A 21,339-nucleotide genomic window follows, 5' to 3' on the forward strand; every position below is an offset into this window, starting at 1 on the left:
TTCAAAAATTAGCTTTTATTTGTTCTAAGGAACACGTACACAAGCGAGTGACAGGAAGGACGCGGCCAGCCCGAGGCCCCAGGCCCAGCTGTGGGTTCACCTGATTTGGTGAGACACTGTGTCAGCACAATCACACCGGCCAGACCGGCTGCAGGGACGCGACGTCGTAACACAACAGGACCGATTGACACACACACACGAGTGATGCCTGAGGCGGAGGTGCTGGGTGGGCCGCTCGAGCCTGTCTGTACCACGGAGGTGGGCGTGCGGGGGACGGGGGCGCCTGCTGGCATGCGTGCAAACTGGCAAGCCCTGATGGACACACACCATCGGCCACGGCGGTTGGGACCCCCGGGTCCCCCACCAGATGCACAGGAAGCAGGTTCAACCCCCACAGCCGGGCAGGCTCCCACCCCTGCGCCCGGGGCTGGAGGGGCGTCCGGCCCCACTGCCAGGGCTGAACCTGCCCTCGCTCACCCTCAGGACCGACACCCAAGGAAAAGCCACCCTCTGTCCCAACCGGCTTAAGGCTAGTATTTCCTGACATCTGCTTCAGTTTGTCTTCTTTTAAGTTAAAATTACCTGAGTAAAAATTTCACAAATTTAAAAAAGCCCAAAACACACACTCCCTGCAGGCAGAGTGTCCGGGCTCCTGTTTGGCCCCCTCGCTCCCCTGGGGCGACGCTCCCGGAACCAAAGCAGAACTGTGGGTGCCCGGGCCCCCTGGACCCTGCGGCTGCTCCTGCCACTGGCACCAGCGAAGGCACGTGAGGGAGGGGCTGGCAGCCGGGGTCCCCCACGCCCACCGCTGGGGCTCAGGGGGCAGGACACAGCTCAGGCCTCCCGACCCTTGCCTGATGCCCATGAGCCCCGTGAACAGTCTTGGGGGGAGCCTGCGCTCAGAGCAGTGAAATGATCCTTTATTTGGGTGGTTGGGGGCGGGAGCAGGCGTGGCACCAGGTGCTCCTCGGGGCCAGCAGCCACAGGTGGCCCCTCAGCTGCGGTGGCTCCTTGGTCCTTCCTACGGGTCCGGCCGGGCCGAGGACACCCGCTGCAGGCAATACCGGGCGGCGGGCAGCGACAGGACCAGGCTGGCGGTGCGGCGCCCCATCCAGTACAGGCTGTAGCCCAGCAGGCCCAAGAAGGTGACCTTCACCGCCAGCCGGGACACTCGGCCGGAGATGGACGGCGGGGGGACGCTGGGGGAGGGAGGGTGGGCTGGGCCTGGCTCCGGGTGTGTGCACCCAGCCCCAGCCCCGCCCAGCCGTGCGGCCCCCCCACCCCCGCCTAGCTCAGCGCGTGGGCCGGTGGGCGGCAGGCACTCACGTCATGATCTCCTGGATGTTGAGGTCAGTGGTCCAGTTCTTCTCGATGCCGGGGACGTGGCCCATGCCCACGACGCCCACCACCACGGAGGGGACGCACTTCCTGGGCTCGGCGTCAGAGGCGCGGGGCAGCTCGAGGCGCCGGGCGGCCTGCCGCAGCATGTAGGTCAGGTACACGTCGCGCTCGGAGACGATGGTGCGGTGCAGGTCGGGGAACTCGCCGATCATCTCCGCCATCATCTGCTCCAGCAGGTCCTTCTGCTTGCACCGCTCCACGTCGTCCTTGCTGGGGGGAGAGGGGAGCTGCCAGCCCGGCCGGGGCCAGCGGGAGGCTGGGCTGCTCAGCCAGGGTGGGGCCGGGCCCCTCTGCTGGGGATCATGGCCGAGGAAGGGCTGGGAGGCTGGCTGAGGCTCAGCCACCGGACGAGGGGCCGTGCAGACCCCTTGTTATTTTAGGGGTCGCCCTGGGCTACTGGCCACCATCCCTGCCGGGACGGGATGACCCGAGGGGCCCTACCTGATGGGGTCCGACAGGAAGCACAGGCCCCAGGCCAGCTTCACCTTCTGCCAGAAGGACAGCGCGGCGATGGCCCTCTTGAAGGTGACGGGGATGGGCCGGTCTCCCAGGTGGAACTTGCAGAAGGGCACCTTGCTGGCCTGGGCAGAGGCTGGGGTTGGCTGGGGAGGCCACAGGCCCCGCCCCATCCCGAGCCCCCCCGCCGAGCCAGGCCCACCTCCTTGAAGGCCTCGCGGAACTCGCCGCCGGGCGCCATGCCCAGCTGCTCCGTGATGTGGGCCGACACCTTCAGCAGCAGCATCTGCATCAGCCCCGACATGACCCCGTTCTGCAGAGAGGCCGCAGCCTGAGCCCCCACGGGGCCCGAGGCCGGGCCGTGTGGACCCACCCAGGGCTGCAGGGTGGACGGTCTGCTGCCCCTGCCCTGGACGCTCCTTCCCTCCAGCCCAGCCCAGGACTCCGCTGCCCACGGTCGGTGCAGTGGCCGAGGGCTTGGGGCTGGCAGATGGCGGGACGGGACTGAGACCCCCACCCCCACCCGTCCCTGCTCAGAGCCCCCAATCCTCCTCCTTTGTCTGACACTCGGGGAGGGAGAGGGCGAAGGGGCCTCGACAGGCAGAGACAGGGTGGGTCTCCCTCGGGTCCTGTGACCAGGGGGCCCGGGCTCACAGGCGGGCAGAGCAGGGCGCACCCCGTGCCCTGGGGCCCCGGCCCACGCACCTGCCGCACGGCCTGCTGCAGCTTCTCCAGGCTGATCTCCTTGGCCTCCCGCAGCAGCGTGCGCTCGTCCATCTTCAGCATCGACACGCGGTACTGGCACAGCTCCACCACCACCACGTCCGGCTGCACCGCGCGGATCGTCTGCCAGGACAGCGTCACTGGCCGCCCTCCGCTCCCCCTCACACCCACCCTGCACAGCCGCCCCCGCCCCCCGCCCCCCGCGGTCCTTAAGCAATTAGAGAGAGGGCGCTCAGAACAGGCTGCCTGCCCTGGGAGAGGGGGCGCGGGAGGCCCAGCGCGGTGGCGGTCACCTTCACCACGTCCTTCTTGCTGTCGTCGCTGAAGTGGGCAGTGCCCACCACGTACACCCGGCTCCCGTCCTCGGCCACCAGCTCCGTCACCGTGCGCGGCAGCCGGGGCCGCTCTCGCCGCCGTTTCAGCTTCATTTCCAGCAACAGGTTGAAGGCGTCCGCGTCGGCTGCAAGGACACAGGCCGCTGGGGTGCGCAGAGCCTGGGCTCTCAGGGCTGCAGGGGCGCCAGGAGGCGTGGCGGGGGAGGGGGGCGGGGGAGACGGGGCATGTCCACAGGGAGAGCCCCCCACGCCCTGGGCAGCAGGGCCCGTCCACAAACCCGGGAGCGGCCCACCCTCGCCGCCCAGCACCACGTGGTCTTGGGAGCACGAACACAGGTTCTGGGGTTCTCCAGGAGGCGCCCTGGGCACCACCTCCGCAGCTCCCGAGGTCCCCGCGGGGTCCGTGCTGGTCTGCGGAGGGAAGGGGCGTGTTTGAGTTGGGGATCCCCTGCCTGGAGGCTGCTTGAGCCCCAGACACCCCCTCGTCCTGCCAGACACCCCCTCGTCCTGCCAGGCCCCCAGGACCAGAAGCTGTGTGTGGCCACCGCTCTGCAGGCCGCCCTCCTGGGAACAGCTCTCCCCCGCGAAGCTGGCTGGGCCCTGTGCCCACCCCGCGGGCCTCACCTCCTGAGCCGGCTGCTCCTCCTCCTCCTCCATGGCTGCAGGAGGCTCTGCACCAACCAGGGAGCCTGAGGAGACAGGTCCGTCCTCACCGGGAGCCCAGGCTGGGCAGGGGGCTCGGTGGGGAGCAGGGGCTCGGTCAGGGGATGGGGTCTGGTCGGTCATCTTGAAGGGCCCTGGGTGGGACCGACTCCACCGGCCACCAGGGTCCCTGGCTGGGCGCAGCAGGTGCGAGACTCCGCCATGAGCGACAGGGCAGCCCGGCCGCCCGGGGCCTGGCCAGGGAGCCGGGTCCTGCGCCAGCGGGGCTGCCGCCCCCACCTCCTGCTGACCCACGCGGACCAGGTTCCGTCTGACTTTGGAACGAAGTGCAAGTGGCAGCAGTGAGCCTGTGTGTCACATCAATGCTGGACCCAGACTGTCTCAGCATCTGCGGGCGCAGAGCGTGGCTGCTGTCCACGGAGTCAGCCACGTGCACAGATGTCAGCGCAGACGGGGGAGGCGCAGGCGCAGCACCTGGCCACGGGCCGTCAGATCCCTGCTCCTCCCACCGGCATCGGCTGGACCGGGCCCTGCTGCCCCAGGACAGGCGGCCGCACAGACCCAGAGAGGCGAGAACCTGACCAGACCCCTGAGGCCCCGCAGACACCGGGCCATGTCTGGGCTGCACGGAAGGACGCTGCTTGGCTGCAGCCGCGGCTGGCGGCGTGGGGCTCACAGCCTGTCGGCCGGACGTGGCCCCACAGGGGCGCCTCGGGCTCGGGACGGGCTTCAGCAGCAGCCGCCGCTGGGACACACGGGACAGACCCCCAGGGGCTGCAGGACGGGCCAGGGTTCACTATTTTTTTAAGTTTTAAAATTTATTTATTGATTTCAGAGAGAGGGAGAGAAATATCAACTTGCTTCCCCACTTAGTGATGCATTCACTGGCTGATTCTTGCATGTGCCCTGGCCAAGGATCGAACCCGCAACCTGGGCGTATCAGGATGACGCTCTAACCAACTGAGGGAGCTGGCCAGGGCTCAGGTTCACTACAGACCTTTCAAGACGAAAAGGAAAAACAGTCCTGACTGGTGTGGCTCAGTGGATAGAGCATCGCCTGTGGACTGAGGGGTCCCAGGTTCGATTCCAGTCAGGAGCATGTACCTTGGTTGCGGGCACGTCCCCGGTGGGGAGTGTGCAGGAGGCAGCTGAATCGATGTTTCTAACTCTCTATTCCTCTCCCTTCCTCTCTGCAAAAAATCAATAAAATATATTTAAAAAAAAAAAAAAAGGAAAAATAGCCCAGCCGGCCAGCGTGGCTCAGTGGTTGAGATCGACCTGTGAACCAGGAGGTCATGGTTCGATTCCCGGTCAGAGCACATGCCCAGGTGGCCCCGGTGTGGGGCGTGCGGGAGGCAGCCCATCAGCTGATCGATGATTCTCTCTCATCACTGATGTTTCTCTCTCTCTCCTTCTCCCTTCCTCTCTGAAATCAATAAAAAAATATTTTTTTAAAAAGGAAAAACAGAGTAGACTAAGCATGACACGTCAGGCTCTGTCCCTGGCCTCACTGCTGACCCGGCAACTGGCCCCTCTGAGCTTCCACCTCCTCCCTGCGGCGGGAGGCACTGCCTGGGCAGGAGGTGCAGCCGGGGCAGGGCTGCCTCCCGGTGTCACGGCCAGGCCTGCTGTCGACACGCAGAGGGGCCTGGGCTGACCCAGAAGGGGGCGGCCCGTCCCGGGGATGAGTAGGGCCAGGAAGAGGAACAACGGGCGGCCAGCGGGGAGGGTGGTAGTCGGACCCCGCGGGACAGGGAGGGGAGCCCGAGTCTGGCCTGGCCTCCTGTGGGGTGTCCCCCGCCCGGAAGGAGCAGCAGCACCGCGTGCACCTGGTCTAGGGCAGTGGCTCACCTGGGCCTCGCCCCTCCCAGCACCTCCTTCCAGCTTCACAGAGCAAAGCTCTGCCTGACGCAGGCCCCGCCCGGAACAGAAACAGGAAGCTGGGCCTGCGGCGCGATCACAGCTTGGGGCCTCCCCTCTCGGCCCCTGGGCAGCCAGCGAGGAGGGTGGCGGTCAGAGCCCGGAGGGAGGCAGCCCATCCTCACTTCCCAGCAGCACAAGGAAAACCCACGGTGCTCACAGCCACCGCACGGGAGGCCACCACTGCCTCCCCCTTCCCTCCCGGCCTTTGGTGGCCACAGGGCTGGGTCGGCCTCTGCCCTCACCTACCTTGCCCTCAGCCTGGCCAGACCCCCCCTCTGACACCCAGGAGGAAGCCAGTGCCCGTGGGGGCCACGCCTGGAGTCCCGTGACGGCTGGGCCACCCAGCAGCGGCAGCAGGACCTGGGCCCCCCTTTCCCACTGAGCCCCATCCCAGTCCCGGGAGGCACCTCTCTGGCCTCATCACATCCAGGCCCCCCCTTCTAACACTGTCTGGGTCCCTCACCGCGGCAGGGCCTTGGTGATACCCCCGCAGGACGTGATATGACGGGCTTTAGCCCTCCTCCCTCTCCCTGGTCACCATCATGCATCTTCCAATCTGTACGGCTGGACCCTGGAGGGAGCACGGGGCCTCGCCCCACGGATCACTGGCCCAGCCTCCTCCCTGCACCCACGGCGGCTGCTGGGGAGGCATCTGTGTCCTTCCCAGGTTCCTGCCACGAAATCTCTGGACTGATGGGTCCCACCACTGCAGGCTGCAGGGACCGGCGGACACTGGCTGACACCCTCCCAAATCCAGGCCCCAGAGCCCGCCTCTTCCAGCAGGAGCCTCTGCCAGTCCTGTCCTCACTCCCGTCCACGGAGCACGGCCTGGGGTGGGTGCTGGGCACAGCTGTCGGAGGTGCCGCTGAGCAAGGCTGCCCACGGCCAGTCTGTCTGGCAAACAGGTGGGCTCGTCGGCCACCTGCCAGCAATTGCGCTTTGGGCGACGGTCATCTGGCTGGCCAGATCTGACCAGCCTCAGCGCTGTGTGGCCCTGGGCCGCCGCCCAGCCGTCCACACACAGTAGGGCCTCTCCAGGCTGCAAAACGCATGGCTCACATGCTCCTTGGCCCATGAACACGGGGCCTCTCGGCTGCCCTCTGCTGGGCAGACCCCGCAGGCAGGAGGCGAACGTCCCAGGCTGGAGGGACAGCACCACTATTCGCTGGGGAATCTCGGCACTTCCCAGACCTCCCGGAAGGAAAACAAACTCCCACGTGTGGGAAGTCCTGACAACCGAGAGCGCCTGTCTTGTCAGTAGCCGTGGGAGGGGCTGGCTCAGAAGCGGGAAGAGCCCGGCCGGCGCGGCTCCGTGGCTGAGCGACGGTGGGCCTAGGAACCAGGAGGTCAGGGCTCTATTCCCGCTCAGGGACAGGCCCGGTTCGGCTCCATCCCCAGTGAGGGGCGTGCAGGAGGCAGCTGGTCCATGATTCTCTCTCATCATTGGTGTTTCTCTCTCTCCCTCCCTCTCCCTTCCTCTCTGAGATCAATATATATACACATACACACACATATACACACGTACACATACACACACATATACACACACGCGTACATATATACACACATGCACATATACACACGTACATATACACACACGTACATATACATATATGTATGTAAAAGGGGGGAAGAGCCCCAGGTGTGTGAGGGACCCACCGGGTGGGTAGCCCGGGGACACAAATCAGAGTAACACGTGCCGTGTCCTGCGTGGGGTTGTGGGGCAGAAGCTGAGGTCTCAGGCCACTGGCTCCCCACCCATCCGGCCGCTGTCCCCCCTGGGCCCATTGCTGGAGACCGAACGCTATGTCCCCAAGTCCAGGGGTCGGAGCCCTAAGCCCAACGCGATGGCGCCAGGAGGTGGGGCCTCCGGGGCGGTCAGGTTCAGGTTCAGGTTGGGGTTGGGGTGCGGGGGGCTGGGGGGGGCGTGATGGGACGAGGGCCCCTGAGCGGAGGCCCCAGCGCGCTGGCCACGAGGACGGGGAGGCTGCCGGCCCCGCAGCCGGAGGAGGGACCCACCAGCGGCCGGGCAGCGCCCCCACCTGCGGCTCCAGCCGCCGGGCGGGCGGGAGGACGGGCTGCCGAGCCCCGACTGGCGTCTCCTCATGGCCGCGGCGGACTGCGCCGCCGGCCCCCCCAGAAAGGCCTCCCCGCGGCCTGGCTTCCGGGTCCAGCGCTGGAGACGCCCCCGGGTCCGGCAGGACCGGCTCGGGGAGGCGTGGCGGGTGCCCGGGGCCCGCGGATGACAGCCCGCGGGTCCGAGCGGGGGCTCCTCGGCTGCTGGTCCAGCGCAGGGCCCCCGCTGCCCACACCGCCCACCGCGCGGCCGTGCCGGCTCCGGCCCCGGGCCCGTCCGGGTGGACCTGCCCCGCGGGCGCCCGCAGGGCTGACGGGACCGAGCCGGGCGCCCTCGTCACCTGGCGCGGGGCGCAGCACCGAGCGCGGCCGGGAGGCAGGGCGCCCGGGGCCGTCCCTCCGGGGGTCGCGCGGGCCGGGGCCACCTGCGCCCCGCGGTGCCGAGCGCCCGTCCGGACCCCGGGGCGGCCCAGGCGCCCGGACGCCCCGCGGGTGGACAGAGACGGGAACTTCATGGCCCGTGAGTTACAGCTCGACGGGCAGCTTCCCGGACGCCGGGGCCGGGCTGTCACCGGCTCCTCGGGCTCCCTCGCCATATGGCAGCCCGCTCCGCCCGCGCCAGGCCGCCGCCGGGAGGCGCGGGGACCCGCGAGACCCCGTCCCCGCAGCCCAGACCCCCGCCCCTCCCGAGCTCCGCCGCCCGGGCCCGAGACCCCCGCCCCGGCCCGCGCCCGCCCCCGGCCCGCGCGACGTACCGGGGCGCGCAGCGTTCCTCAGCCGGCCTCCATGCGGCTCGTCGCCCCACCGGACGGGGCGGGCCGGGCCGGGGCCGCGGGGCGGGGCGGCCGGACAGGCCGGCGGCCGGGCCCCGAGCGCGCGGCATGCCGGGAAGCGCAGTTCCTCACGCCGCCAGCTCGCCTCCGCGGCGCACCGGCGGACTACACTTCCCAGGGAGCCGCGCGCGGGCGCCCGCGGACTACAATTCCCAGAAAGCCGCGTGCGGGAAAGCGTCGCTCCGCCCCGGAGACCCGGGTCTCAGGACACAGGCGGCGGCCACGTTGACGCGAGTTCGAGTCCCCGGCCCGCCGCCCGGACGGGAAGGCCCTGCGAAGCCCTTAATTCTCTGGTGGCAGCTCCCAGTCTGTCGAGTGGGGATGATGTTCGTACAGCGTCCACAGGTGGCTTTGCGAAATGGTACAGACGCAAGGGGCGGCCCAGAACGCGATGCGAAGAGCAGAGAACGCGGCTGTGCAGCGCCCCCACTGGGAGCCGGTCTCCAGGCGCGCGGCCGGCTGCGCGGGGAGAGGACGCCGAGACTGGCCTGGCCATCCCTCGGCATGGAGTCCCCGGACCGCAGCCCTGGAGGGCCCTCGGGGCGGGCGGACCTGGAGGGCTGGAGCCCTCGGCCCACGGCCAGCGGAGGGGCCCTGTCCCCCTCTGACCCCGGCGGCCTCGGGGTCCTCCCGCCCCGCCCCTCCCTCGGCCCCGCCCCTCTCCGGTGGAACGCGCGGTTGCGGGGACCCGGCGCTGCACAGCTGGTGGGTGCGGTGAGGGCTTCCTGCGGGCGGCGCGCCCGGCCCGCCCAGACCGCTCCCCGGAAGCTCATGCCCCGCGCTCGCGGCCCCGGTGCCCGCTGACTCGGATGCGAGGGGCTCCCTGTAGGGAAGGGCGGAGGGAGCGTCGACCTCTGCGCCTGGGACCAGCCGCTCTGGGCCAGAGGCTGCCCGCCCGCCGCCCGGGCCAGAGGACCCTGCCAGGCCCGGAGGGCGGGGCGGCCCAGCCCACCCGCAGGAACCGGGGGCGGGGGCGGGGGCCCGGGCTCCAGGCCGGATCTGCGGTGCCCCTGCGCTGGACGGCGCGGGCGAGTCCTCCAGGCCAGCGGGCTCGGCTCTCTGCCCGCCAGGCGCCCCGCCTCCCTCCTCCAGCTTCCTGGTCCCGGGGCCTGGCTGGCCTCGGGGCCGCCTGTTCTCCTCGGACAGGCAGGTCCGGTCCAGCCCCTCTGTCCGGTTCTCCGCACTGGCTCCGAGAGCCCGCACAGGTCATGTCCCGGGAGGAGCGGTGTTTACCCGGCGGTGCCCGGGCCACTTTGGGGCATCGCCGGGGCTGGAGTGGGCTGAGGGGCTGCCCACGCTGGGCTGGCGTGGCCGAGGGAGGGGCTGCCCGTTTCCCCCCAGCCTCTCCTCTTCCCCCGCTCGCCCTGCTGGGAGCTGGCGGGAGGGGAGGAGCCGGGCAGGCGGCTTCCCTGATGCCTCCCTGCCCTGCGGGGCAGAGTCCCACCCCCCTTCCCGCCCTTCCCGCCCCCGCAGGGAGTGCCTGCCTCTGCGGGACAGTGACTCAGCAGATGGCACCGCACACCAGGGACAGGTGGGGCAGCCTGCAGACTGCAGAGGCCTCGGGGAGTCCACGGAAGGTGTCCCCAAGCCCCGCCCGGACCCGTGTGCGCGCGTGTCTTGCGGCAGCGGCCCCGTGTGCTCACTGGCAGGGGACCTGCAGGAGGTGGACGGCCGTCGTGCTCAGGTGGCGCACACCCTGCGGGACTTGGGGCCGTCTCCATGCTGAGTGGAGTCACCCTGGTGGGCAGGACGAGCAGGAGGCCGCAGGGGGGCAGGGCCCAGCTGGGCTCCGCATGCGTGGGGTGGGGATGGCGAGGGTCACAGAAGTCAAGCTGGACCCCAGGCCCAGTCGCGAAGAGGCAGGAGGCCGCGGCAATGCTGACACCTGAGGCCTGCATGGCCTGGGTTCCCTGGTGGGTCCCCTAGGCCTCCATCGTCTCCATGGAGCCGGGTGCCAGTGTGGGACCCGGAGGGGTGCTGCCCGGGGGCCACGGGCCAGCCTGCTTCCGTCCTGTGGGCACACGATCCCTTCCCACGGCGTGGGGAGAGGCTGAGTGCCAACCCGAGGGGCAGCGGCCGCACGGCCTGGGAAGCTGGGCCAGGGAGAGCGTCCTGGCTCACGCGAGGGGAGTGCTCTCTGGGGACAGGTGTTCATTTCCTGATGCTCTGGCCCATGGAGCCTGGGACGCGACTGCCCCTCCCCGGCTGGCCGGTTCTGAGAGCCACTGCCCCTCCCAGGCTGTCCTGTTCCGAGAGCGACTGCCCCTCCCAGGCTGGCCTGTTCCGAGAGCGACTGCCCCTCCCAGGCTAGCCGGTTCCGACACAGCCGACAACTTCCAGTGCAAACTGGCCGGTCCAGGGCCCGCCCGCCCCTCCTCTGTGGGGCCACCTCCCACCTGCCCTCATCACCCGGGGCCAGGTCCCCGACAGCCAGGGGCAGCCCTGTCCCGGGGGCCCCCCCGACACTTCACACAGCCCGTCCTAGGCCTGCTCCCTGCCCGTTCCTCCCTGAGAGACCGCAGCGAGGGCTCCTGCGCCCCTGCCCCCCTCCCGGTGTGGCCCCCCCCTCCTGGAGACTGTGCGCACAAACTGTCATCGCAGTGGCCACTGTCCCCTGCCCTGCCTCCCCACACCTGAGCAACAGCAAACCTACATGTCAAACACCTGGTGGGCTGCAGCCTGTCCACGTCCCTGTACAGTCTGACTCCCGGGAAGGGCAGCTGCCCAGCTCCCAGATGCTGGGTGGGTACGGGGGGCTCCAGGCCAGGCGGTCAGGTCTGCCCACGCTGGGCTCTCTGCAGAGCGCTCCCTGCGATTCCAGGCCTTCACCTGCCTGCTCTGCCCCTGCAGGTCTCTGGCCCCACTGCCCCAGCCACCTGCCTGCACGAAGTGTCCCTTCAGACCCTGAGGGTCACGTGCCGTGGCCTGCAAGGCGTGTGGTCCTGTGGAACACCCACAGGGCCAGCTTCATCCCCGCCCAAGTCCTAGGCCTGGTGACAAGACCCTGCCCTGGACCCCTATGGTATTAGCAGCACTTCAAGGCCAGAGCCTCCTCCGGAGCCTTCCTGGGTCCTGGCAGCAGCCCCTGCTCTGCGGAGTGTACCCAGCAGCCCGTCCCCCAGCACCTGACGGAGGAGATGGCTGCCTCTGGGCGCACGTCGTGTCTGCTGAGCCTGTGCGTCCTGGAGGGCTCACCTGGTCCCGGCGCCTACGGTGCAGTTAGCAAGAGGCCACGGCGTGTCAGCCACAGTGACGACCAGGTGTCTGCCTTGCTGTGGGTCTGCAGCACCCCCAGGATGGCCTGGAAGGCAGGAGGGCGCCTCCCGGGCCTGTATTGTGGGGGTCCGGGACCGACATGCAGTGGGGACACAGGAGGCCTTGGCCAGAGCACAGGCCCCCAGCGTGGACACACGGGACGCAGGCGGTATCAGAATAGTATTTATTGATATGCTCAGTGCTACCTTGTGAATGCGTCACGTTGTTGCCGTGGCTGAGGTAATAGGGGCAGACCCGCCACGCGCCTGGCTCCCGCGGGAAGCAGCGTGGGCCCGGGGCGGGGCTGGGGCCCGGGTGGGGACGTGGTTATTGCGTTGGACTCCTCTCCTTGCTCACGCCCCGGCGCCCATGCCTGGTCTCACACGTGCACGCTCACCTGGGCCCGCTCACACACACTTGCTTACACGCTGGTGCCCACTCACGCATGCTTTGCACGCTCACCCACGTGTCTACTTGCACACAGGCGCCCTCCCCCTCTGGCCACACACACCCACACGCCCACACACACATCCTTTGTTTTAAATGCACCCTAAGTCTCCTGACAAGAGAGATACTTGTGGGTTACAGTAACCATAGTGAAGTACAGGTAGTCGGGGTACAAGGAGAAAGTGCATGTTGACCTTTGACCTGAGGGCTTCCGGCCCTGCCCGGGCAAGCCAGGAGCACAGAGTGGTTCAGCGGCTGTGCGTCCCAGGCCCGTGGTGCCCCTGCCCCCAGCTTCCTTCTACACCTCGGACCCACATGTCCCCCACAGAGCACCCCTCATGGCCAGCATCCTGGGCCCAAGACTAAGAAAATAAACTCTTCTCACAGCGAGCGCCTGGTGCAGGGAGGGGGCTCATGGCCAGCCCCTGGCCCAGCCAGCACCCCAACAATGCCACAGAGGGGGAGGGACAGGTGCTGAGCCCGAGGCATGCGGGTGGGAGGCTGGGGTGGGCAGTGCTGGGGGCGGCGGTGTACCCTGGTCATGCGGAGGGGTCCCCCGGGGGGGCCCTGGCAGCCATGCGCCCTCAGAACTCCACGGTACTCACTACGGTCCTTGGCTCATCGAAGGTGGCGATGAGGATCTGCTGGGGTGGGGGGATGGCGATGAGGCTCCCCATGTCTGGGGGTGCCCGGGGCCCCCCGTCCTCCTCCTCCCGGGCCTCATACAGCGTGCTGATGTGCAGCAGCGGGTGGGTGGCATTGCGGCTCAGGATGGCGAGGGGGTCGGGCTTGCCCAGGCCGGCGGGTGACAGAGGGGCCGTGGCGGGGGCGGCGGGGGGCGAGCAGACATGGAAGGTGCCGCCGGAGGGGAGCACAGCCCGGGCCGCCTCTGCTGGGTACAGGATGTCCTCCTCAGCGAGCGGAGCGTCTGGAACACGGAGGACACAGCACGTCACCCCCGCAGGCCCATCTGTCCGCCATTCGACCCCACCCCACCCCCCTGAAGCCGCTGGGGCTCATGGCTCCGAAACGTCCTGGGAGGGTTGATCTCTCCCTCAGCCGCCAGAGCCTGCGGGGTCCAGGCCAGACCCCGTGTTTTTTTTTTTTTTTTTAAATATGCCTTTATTAATTTTTTAGAGAAAGGGAGAGGAATAGAGAGATAGAAACATCGATGATGAGAGAGAAACATCATCGACCGGCTGCCTCCTGCAGGCCCCACACTCGGGGTGGAGCCCACAACCTGGGCATGTGCCCTGACTGGGAACCTAACGGGAGGCGACTTGGTTCCTGGGCCAATGCTCAGCCGCTGAGCCACACCGCCCGGCGGGGGGCGGGCCCTCAGCACACAGCGGCCTCCCAGCACCTTCTCCAGGGCCTGAGCAACCTCCCTGTCCCGCCCTCCAGCCCTGGGCCCAGCCTTCTCCTGTCCCCCTCACAGGACTGGGGTCCTGCTGGAACTCGCCCCCGCAGAGCCACCCGCGTCCACTCAGCCTCACCTCTCACCCCCAGCAGGGTCACCCCTCCGCCTTTCACAGGGTTCCCAGGTGCCGGGCTGGGGAGGGCGGGCGCGGGTCCTCCCTTGCCTGGACCCCATGCAGCCCTGCCCCCCTCCGGCCCTCCGGGCTGCCTACCTTTGGCGGGGGCCGCGGCCAGGCCCAGCCCGCACTCCTCTGCCTGGGACAGGAAGCCCCCTTCCTGGCTGCGGGAGGAGGGCAGGGCGGCGGGCGAGGCCTCGGGCTTGGCCTTCTTGGCGCCCAGGATGTAGGGGTGCACGTCCAGGGAGAAGTGGCGGGCCGGCTTCTTGTCGGGGCCGGGCGGGGGGCCGGGGGCGGGGCCGGCGTCGCCGCCGCCCTTGTAGTGGTGCGCGGCGCGCGCCCCCGCGTCCAGCAGCGGCGCGATGAGCGTGTCGGTGGCCGTCTTGCGGCGCACGGGCTTGGGCTTGTCGGCCTTGCTGTTCTCCACGCGCATGATGGCCAGCGGCTCCTTGAAGGGCTGCGGCAGCGGGTTGCTGCTCGGGATCCACTTCATCTTCTTGCGCGGCCGCTTGACCACGGGCGGCTCGGCGGCGCCGTCGGGCTGCGCGGGGTCGGCGCTCGGGTCCACGGTCTGCGCGCCCGCGTCGCGCACGGCGGGCGAGGCGTCGTGGTTGGACTGCGCCAGCGCGGCCAGCAGCTGCCGCACCACGTTGTCGTACATGAGGTCGCTCTCGTTGGTGATGAAGTCCAGGCGGTTGAGCGACTTGATGTGGTCGCGGTTCTCGTTGCAGAACATGGCGAGGATGTTGATGTCGCAGAACTGCGAGCCGTGCCACTGGCGGCGCGTCTTGATGCCCACCTTGTGCAGCTTGTCGAAGATGAAGTTGCTCTTGCGGAAGATGAAGAGGTGGATGAGGTTGACGAGGATGATGAGGTTCATGGCGCAGAGCAGCACGATGTCCACGCCCGCCACGATGCGCTGCAGCTGCACGGACGGCAGCTTGCAGCTCACGCGCACCGCCGCGCCCGCGCCCGCCGGGCCCCCGTCCGGGGCCGCGCCCAGCGCGCAGGTGAACTCGTTCTGCTTCTGGGTGGCGTAGTAGGTGCACAGGTAGGAGATGGGCGCCACGCTGAGCAGCAGGATGAGCAGGTGGCGCGCCAGGTAGAGCTTGGCCAGGAAGTTGCTGCGCCCGCGCCGCTCCAGGTACTTCTCGAACAGGTTCTGCTCGGGGCTCTTGTCCTTCTCCGCGTTCTCGATGATCTCGCGCTTCTCGCGCTCCGTGATGCCCGGCCCCTTGGACTGGATCTGCTTCTCGATCTTGGGCGCGCGGCCCTCCGCCGCGCGGTGGTAGCAGTTGTCGATCTCCTGCAGCAAGAAGTTGAGCTCGGAGGTGAGGCGGGTGGAGGCCAGGAACTCCCAGCCCAGCGCGGGCACGTACATGATGGCCGCGAAGGCCAGCAGCGAGTAGGGCAGCAGCTTGTGCTCGAACAGCGACGGCCACAGGCTGGCGTCCACGCCGGGCAGCGCGTCCCGCAGCTCCGTCCAGCAGTAGCCGCGGGCGTACAGCGCCTGGTCGCGGGTGAAGTTGTGTGGGGTGTAGCAGTAAATGGGTTCCTCTGGGGGGAGAGGAGAGGGGGCTGGGGCGCCAGACCCTCCCCGGCCACGACCCGCCCACACCCGGGCCTGTTGAGGCTGCTGCTCCTCAGACACTCCCCTCCCTCGTGTCCCAACCGTGGGGCAGGGTCACACCGGGCACCCCCCACCCCCCAGCAGTGGGCTGCCCCTTCCATTAGGTTACGGCTGTGCCCACTGCACCTGGGACCAGCCTGCACTGCCAGCAGGCCCTCCTCCCAAGGCCACCGGGCTCTGTGCGCAAAGGGGAAACCAGTCCCTGAGAGGAGCAGGGCGGGCCATGCCCCCAAGCCAGGGCCGCCCCCCAGCTGGACCAGCCCGGGCCTGGCCCCGCCCCCGCTGCCTGCCCCTGGGTTCCCCTGGAAACCCCACGGCTGAGTGGCAAGGCCACACGCAGCATCGGAAAGTCCTTACCACGGAGAGGAGAGCGGTGCTGGGTGCAGCCTGGGGGAGGAGCGAGCTGCACCTGCGTCTGCGCAGTCCCACGCTGCCGTGCCGGACGCTCCGGCCCCAGGCCCCTCCCGACCCTCCGAGTCCGAGTCCGAGTCCGAGTCCGAGTCCGAGTCCGAGTCCGAGTCCGAGTCCGAGTCCGGTCCCGCCCGGCCCACACACCCCAGTGCCGCCCGCCGGGGAGCTGAGATGCTCCTGCGCCGGTGGCTCCTGCCAGCAGCGCCTGCCCTCCGGCCCCGCGCCCCCAGCTCTATGGAGCTGCTCTTCTGGCCAGCGAGACCCTACCCCAGCCACCCCCAGACCTGGCCCATGGCCCCCACCTCCTCCTCTCAGCCCTCTCACCCCAGGGGAGGTCCAGATCCCGCCCAGACCCCACACCCGACAGGCCTCCGTGTGGGGCGCTGCAGCTGGCGCCCTAGAACCTGCGATTAGGTTCCTTCACAGACTGCCCGTGGGTGAGGTCAGGGCTCTCAGTGGGGCGATGGGCCTGGGTGACCGGGTGGCCTGGTGTGATCACAGGGACCCTTTAAGGGAGGCAGGAGCACCAGAGTCAGAGAGAGGTGTAAGGGCCGGCCAGTGGCTCAGTGGTTGAGCGTCGACTTATGAACCAGGTTACGGTTCGATTCCTGGTCAGGGCACAGGCCTGGGTTGCGGGCTCCGTCCCCAGTAGGGGGCGTGCAGGAGGCAGCTGATCCATAATTCTCATCACTGATGTTTCTCTCTCTCTCCCCCTTTCTCTCTGAAATCAATAAATATTATAAAGAAATAAAAAGGTGTAAGCAAGGAGACAGAGGGTGGGCCAGGGCGAGAGACCCAGGGACGCGGGGGCCTCGGAGCTGGAGAAGCCCAGGGAGGTGGCCCTGCTGACACCTGGTTCCAGCCCATAGGACACCTTTCAGGCTTCTGAGCTGCAGAACCGTGAGAGTCAGTCCATTTGCGTTATTTTCATCCACTAAGTCTGTGCTGTAGGCGGAGGCTGGCCGCCCCTTCCCAGACCCTCTCTGGAGCCTCCCCCGGGGACCTGAACAAACATGCTCCCAGGGCGCTGGCCCCCATGGGAGGGAGGGGCCTCAGAACTGGCTGGGCTGGGGCCGCCCTCCTCACAGGCCCAGCCTGGAGGCCGGGTGGGGGTGTGTGCGATGCTTGCCTCCTGTCCTTTCTGGAAAGGGAAGCAGAGGCCGAGCGGGGACACGCGGCCTGGGGGACACCGTCTGGCTGTGGCCGGAGAGGCCCACTGACTACGCTGGAACCTCATCAGGTGGCTGTTTTAGGAGTTGCTGGTCCCCTGTCCAAAGGACCCTGGTAACCCCTGAACTCAGTCTCTCCCCTGTCCTGGCCACACACCCATCTGACCCCTCCATCCACTGAGGGGTGGTCCATGTGGTGGGGGTCACTCACAGCAGCTCTGACCAGGAGCGAGGGGGGTCTTTTGCCATCCACCACCCTCTAAGCCCGGGCACCCGAGGGCCTGGCATTCGGGCAGCTCCCAGAAGGGAGGCCGGCCGTTTCCGGTCGGCCCCTCCACCCACCAGCAGGGCCCAGGTGGGTGGACCACCTCCCCGTGCAAATACAGGCGGCTCCACGGCAGGCCCGGCTGGGCCAGGATGCCCAGGAAGACGCCCGCAGCCCAGGCCCGGCTGGACGCGGAGGGTGCCGAGGCCCTGCCTGGCTGAGCTGGCCTCAGTCCTGAGCCTCCCCTCTGTGTGCGTCGTACTGGGAGCTCTCTCCCCAAAGGCAGTCCAGTCTCCCCGCCATCTGTGAACCCGACCTCGCTTGGGAATAGGGTTTCTGCAGATGCAATAAAGCTAAGACGAGGCCACACTGGAGTGGACGCCAGCCCAGTGGCTGGTGTCTTCATAAGACGGGAGGTTTGGATACAGACACGCAGAGAGAAGGCCCCCAGGAGAAGAGGAGGCAGAAACTGGGCGATTCAGCCTCGGTGAAGCCAAGGACTGCCAGGCCCCCAGAGCGGGAGGAAAGCAGGGGCCCCTCCCCGGAGCTCTGGGAGCCCGGCCCTGCCCATGCCTTGATCTCGGACCCCAGACTGTGAGAGAGTCAAGTTCTGGTTCTGAGCACCAAGTTTGTGCTAATTTGTTCAGCAGCCCAGGAACCGAGTCCGCCTGCCCACCCTGAGGGACGCCCCGGAGTGGGCAGCACCCACACAGACTCAGCAGCTGTGGGCTTGTCCTGGCCCCAGGAGTCGGAGTGTCTGGACCCTGGGGTGCCCCCCGCCCTGGGGGGCATTAGGCACCGTGGACAATGGGTGTCCCCTAAAAGGCGACGCCTTTGGGAAAGTGGATGCAGAGTTCAGGGACGTTGCCAATGTCACTCGGGGGACAGAGCTGCACATCCCTCCTAGAGGAGCCCCAATCCCTTCTCCATGGACGGACACCCCGGCCCTCAGACACGGCATTGGGGCTGGGAGGGTCCTCTCACCGTCACCTGGGCCTGAAACCCTTGCCAGCCAGACCCTGGGGGTGCGATTCAGGTCTCCAGCCGCCCACCTCGGGGAGGCCTCATCCTGTGGCTGAGCAGAGCTGGCCTGCTCCTCGGGAGACCCTCCCCGCAGTCAGGCCCCAGGCGGGCTCTGCTATTCCCACCCATCACCTGTAGCGCCTCCTGGTTCTCACCTGGCCACTCCTCCTTCCTCAGACCACTCCCCTCCTGGGCGCCCCTTCCCAGCCAGACCCCTCTCATCTGTGCCCCGACGTCGAGGTCCAGGATGGGGTCCATCCCGGGTTCCAGGTGAGCGAATGGGAGGTAAAAACCACGCCTGGTGCAGAGGGGCGGGAGCAGCCGAGTGACCGGCAGCACAGCAAGGATGGCGGTGTTGAGGGGCTGCTGGAGGCCGGGCTCGGCTCTGCGCGAGGGTGGCGGGCAGCACGGGCACCGGCAGCCGCCCCCGCGCCCCCCCCCCCCGCCGCGCCCCCGCGCCGCGCCCCCGCCGGCCTCACCTGCGAAGTTCTTGGTGAAGACCAGGGTGACCAGCAGGATGGGGACGAGCACGGTGCCGATGGTGACCACGCGGTCGAACGGCAGCTCCAGCTTCAGCTGCAGCAGCAGCGCGGCCAGCGCGCCCGCCTTGTCGTCCTGCGCGCCCGGCAGGATGAGCTCGCGCAGCTTCTCGCCCGCCAGCAGCGCCGTCGCCATGTCCGCCGGCTGCTCCAGCAGGTGGTGCATGGGGGGCGCGCGCGGGCGGGGGGCGCGGGGCGCCGGGGGCTCACGGAGCGCGGGGGGCGGGCGGGGGGAGCTCACGGGGGCGCGAGGGGCCGGGGCGGGGGCGCGGGGAGGGGGGCGCTCCGCCGCCCCCGCGGGCAGGGGTCGGGCGCCGGGCCCCGCCGCCCCCGCTGGGCTGCAGCCCGGCAGGCCTGGCGCGTCCTCGCGGGGGCGGCGGTGTCCCGGGCTGGGGCCGCGGCCCCGCTCCCGCGGCGGGGAGGGGGCTGTTTACCGCGGCAACCGGCGGCCTGGCTCCGCCCCCCCCGCCCCCGCCACGCAGAATGCGGCGCCGGCAATGACTTTGCAGAAAATACTTAAATTCAATAAAACGAATGAACCCGGGCTGGTGCCTCCTCTCCCTCCAGACGAGGACGGCGGGCGAGGCCGTGGGGGGCGACCCTCGGGGCGCGGTGCCGCCTCTTCACTCCCAGAGCCGGGCCGCCGCGGTGGGTGCCGAGCCCCCGCGCCCTTGGGAGCTCTGCGGACACGGACGGGGGACCGGGTACCCCTTTCCCAGCTCGGGGCGTCTTCCCTCGCGGCCCCCACCGGCGCCCAGCGCGAACCACGGTCCCCACATCACCTGCCCGCGGCCGCCTGCTCCCCGCCGCGACCTCCTGCCCGTCACCCGCCTGCGGCCCGGGCCAGCCCCAGGCTGGGCGCTGGGGGCCTGCGCTTCTGGGCCCGGCTCCCTGCCCCTTCCGGCCTCCATCCCCCCACCCGACACCCGCGTCCACCCCGCGTCGCCCTCGAAAGGTCCCGCAGAGCCCGCTCTTCATTCTCCTGCGGCCCGTCCCGCCCCATAGGTGCGCGCACCAGCGTGTGGAAGTGCGTGGCTGGGGTACCCTCACTCGATAGTCACCCGGTAAACACTGAGCGCGTTTGCAGCTGGGTCACCGTTGCCCTGCCTCCGGGGGTGGGGGTGGGGGTAGGGAGAGCATGGCCTGTGCCAGGGGCCATTGTTATGTTTTTTAAAGATTGGGGTGACATTGGCCAATAGGAGTCCGTTTCTATACCCAGTGCTATGGGTCTAAATGTACGTTTCTCCGCCCCCCTCCCCCATAGTCACTAAGGCAGTGGGCTGCTTCCAGTGCCCAACAACACAACCCAGACCCCCCACAGCCAGGCGCGCCCCGCCCCGTTAGCACAGACACCTTACAGCCACCGAGAACCCCAGTGGTGCTGCCCCACGGCCAGCCCGGGTGGACATGGCAGGTGCCCGCCCCTGGGCCTCGGACAGTGTTCAGGGCCCCATTCCCCGCCAGATAGCTCCTTCCTGGGCGCCTGTGGGGGGTGGGTCGCCCCGTCATTGGGCAGCCCTGGGGGTCCCCCTTCACCCCGCAGGCCCAGTCACAGGAGGCTGTGGTCAGGGCACAGGGTGACCTGGTAACCAGGCGAATGGGGGACAGGGACAGCCACACAGGTGGCCAAGCAGGACCGTTTCTGGGGACAGAGCCTCCTCACCCACGGCAGCCTTCGTGGGGCGTCTTCGGAGCCTGGTCCTCAGGCTCAGGCCAGCGTGGGCCCGGCCGGGCCACCAGAACCTCAGGTCCTTACGTGTCAGCCAGGAAGGTGGCGTCCTGTGTTCACAGCCACTGCCCGGGGCCTCCCGGGTGCCCAGGGAGCACTAGGGGCCTGGGCGGCCTCCGGACCCGGTGTGGACCTGCCTTGGCCCCGCCACGCCCCCTGTGCCCGGACCCTTTGTGGGACCCTCAGGAAGGTCCCGGGGGCTCTGCAGCCTCTGAAAGGCCATCTCCCCTCACCCCATCCAACTCACTCTGCCTGGGCCTCCCGCTCCTGTCCCAGCTGCCTTCCTGGAGGCGGGGCCACAGCCCTCCACAGGAGGGAGGGAGCTGCAGGTCTGAGGGGTCACTGCTCTGGTCTCACGGTTCGGACAGTAGTGACCTCTCACCCCAGGAGGGCGGCACGCAGCTGCGTGGTGAGGGGCCCGACCACGGGAAGGAAGGCGAGTGGGCCATGTCCGTCGAGCAGTGCCTGTCCCACCCCAGGGATGGTGGGTGCAGACCCCCTGGGGTACACTCCCCCCCCAGGTCAGACCTCAGGACACGGTGGCCGTGATGGGCAGAGGGTGCCAGGCCTCACTGTCCCCTCGCATGGCTGTTGAGGTGCCATTGGGTGGTCCCCAGCCCAGGGTTTCCACCCCCGACAGGCGGCCCTGAGGCCGGGCCCAAGCTCCAGCCGCTGCGCTACTCCCTGGACGCACGGCCGGACTTGGATCTGCCACCCTTCCTGGGTCTGGGGTGCTGTCCCCAGGCCTGGTGCCGCCCACGAGGGACACCCCCAATGTGTGCACGCTCCCCGAGCGTCTGCACCCAAGGGCAGCTCCTGGCCCAGGGGTGAGCAGGGGCCACACAGGCCACCACCACCTCTGGGGCCGCCGCAGGCAGAGCCCCCAGTGCCCATGGCTTCACACGGCCAGTGGGTGACTGAGCACT

General features: G+C 68.8%; 2 protein-coding genes across 7 annotated transcripts in view; both read right to left on the reverse strand.

Moving 5' to 3' along the window:
- The window catches only part of TRABD (TraB domain containing), a 255,195-nt gene continuing 233,856 nt past the window's right edge, over positions 1 to 21,339 (reverse strand). The window contains exons 1-10 of one of the 5 annotated variants that reach the window (XM_059681340.1): positions 8,333 to 8,475; positions 5,430 to 5,524; positions 3,540 to 3,604; positions 3,248 to 3,326; positions 2,874 to 3,040; positions 2,563 to 2,703; positions 2,060 to 2,170; positions 1,843 to 1,982; positions 1,327 to 1,611; positions 1 to 1,199 (exon numbers count right to left, since the gene is read on the reverse strand). In XM_059681340.1, coding sequence (XP_059537323.1) covers positions 1,022 to 1,199; positions 1,327 to 1,611; positions 1,843 to 1,982; positions 2,060 to 2,170; positions 2,563 to 2,703; positions 2,874 to 3,040; positions 3,248 to 3,326; positions 3,540 to 3,604; positions 5,430 to 5,524; positions 8,333 to 8,460 — 1,389 coding nt within the window. In that variant the 5' untranslated portion in view covers positions 8,461 to 8,475 and the 3' untranslated portion in view covers positions 1 to 1,021. Of the gene's footprint in view, positions 1,200 to 1,326; positions 1,612 to 1,842; positions 1,983 to 2,059; positions 2,171 to 2,562; positions 2,704 to 2,873; positions 3,041 to 3,193; positions 3,327 to 3,539; positions 3,605 to 5,429; positions 5,525 to 8,332; positions 8,476 to 21,339 lie in introns of those variants that run through there. The other 4 variants (XM_059681339.1, XM_059681338.1, XM_059681342.1 and 1 more) reach the window with 4 other exon arrangements.
- Positions 11,836 to 19,715, reverse strand: PANX2 (pannexin 2). 2 transcript variants are annotated; one of them, XM_059681333.1, is made up of 4 exons: positions 18,625 to 19,715; positions 13,744 to 15,204; positions 12,839 to 13,040; positions 11,836 to 12,753 (listed from the first exon to the last, which is right to left on the reverse strand). In XM_059681333.1, exons 1-4 carry the CDS (start codon positions 18,848 to 18,850, stop codon positions 12,717 to 12,719), a joined length of 1,926 nt encoding a protein of 641 aa, XP_059537316.1. In that variant the 5' UTR covers positions 18,851 to 19,715; the 3' UTR covers positions 11,836 to 12,716. The 2 variants fall into 2 exon arrangements, with proteins under 2 accessions (XP_059537316.1, XP_059537315.1); XM_059681332.1 differs by having other exon boundaries at positions 11,836 to 13,040; positions 18,625 to 19,709.

The sequence above is a fragment of the Myotis daubentonii genome, chromosome 2 (assembly GCF_963259705.1).
Source record: "Myotis daubentonii chromosome 2, mMyoDau2.1, whole genome shotgun sequence".
Taxonomy (NCBI): Eukaryota; Metazoa; Chordata; class Mammalia; order Chiroptera; family Vespertilionidae; genus Myotis; species Myotis daubentonii.

Bases quoted from the DNA above. Each gene is read 5' to 3' on its own strand.
- PANX2 (XM_059681332.1), bottom strand. From the start codon at position 18,850: ATGCACCACCTGCTGGAGCAGCCGGCGGACATGGCGACGGCGCTGCTG. The intron at 15,205-18,624 runs GTGAGGCCGGCG...CTCTCCCCCCAG, and splicing joins CTTCACCAAGAACTTCGCAG to AGGAACCCATTTACTGCTAC. The intron at 13,041-13,743 runs GTAGGCAGCCCG...TCCGTGTTCCAG, and splicing joins GGCCGCGGCCCCCGCCAAAG to ACGCTCCGCTCGCTGAGGAG.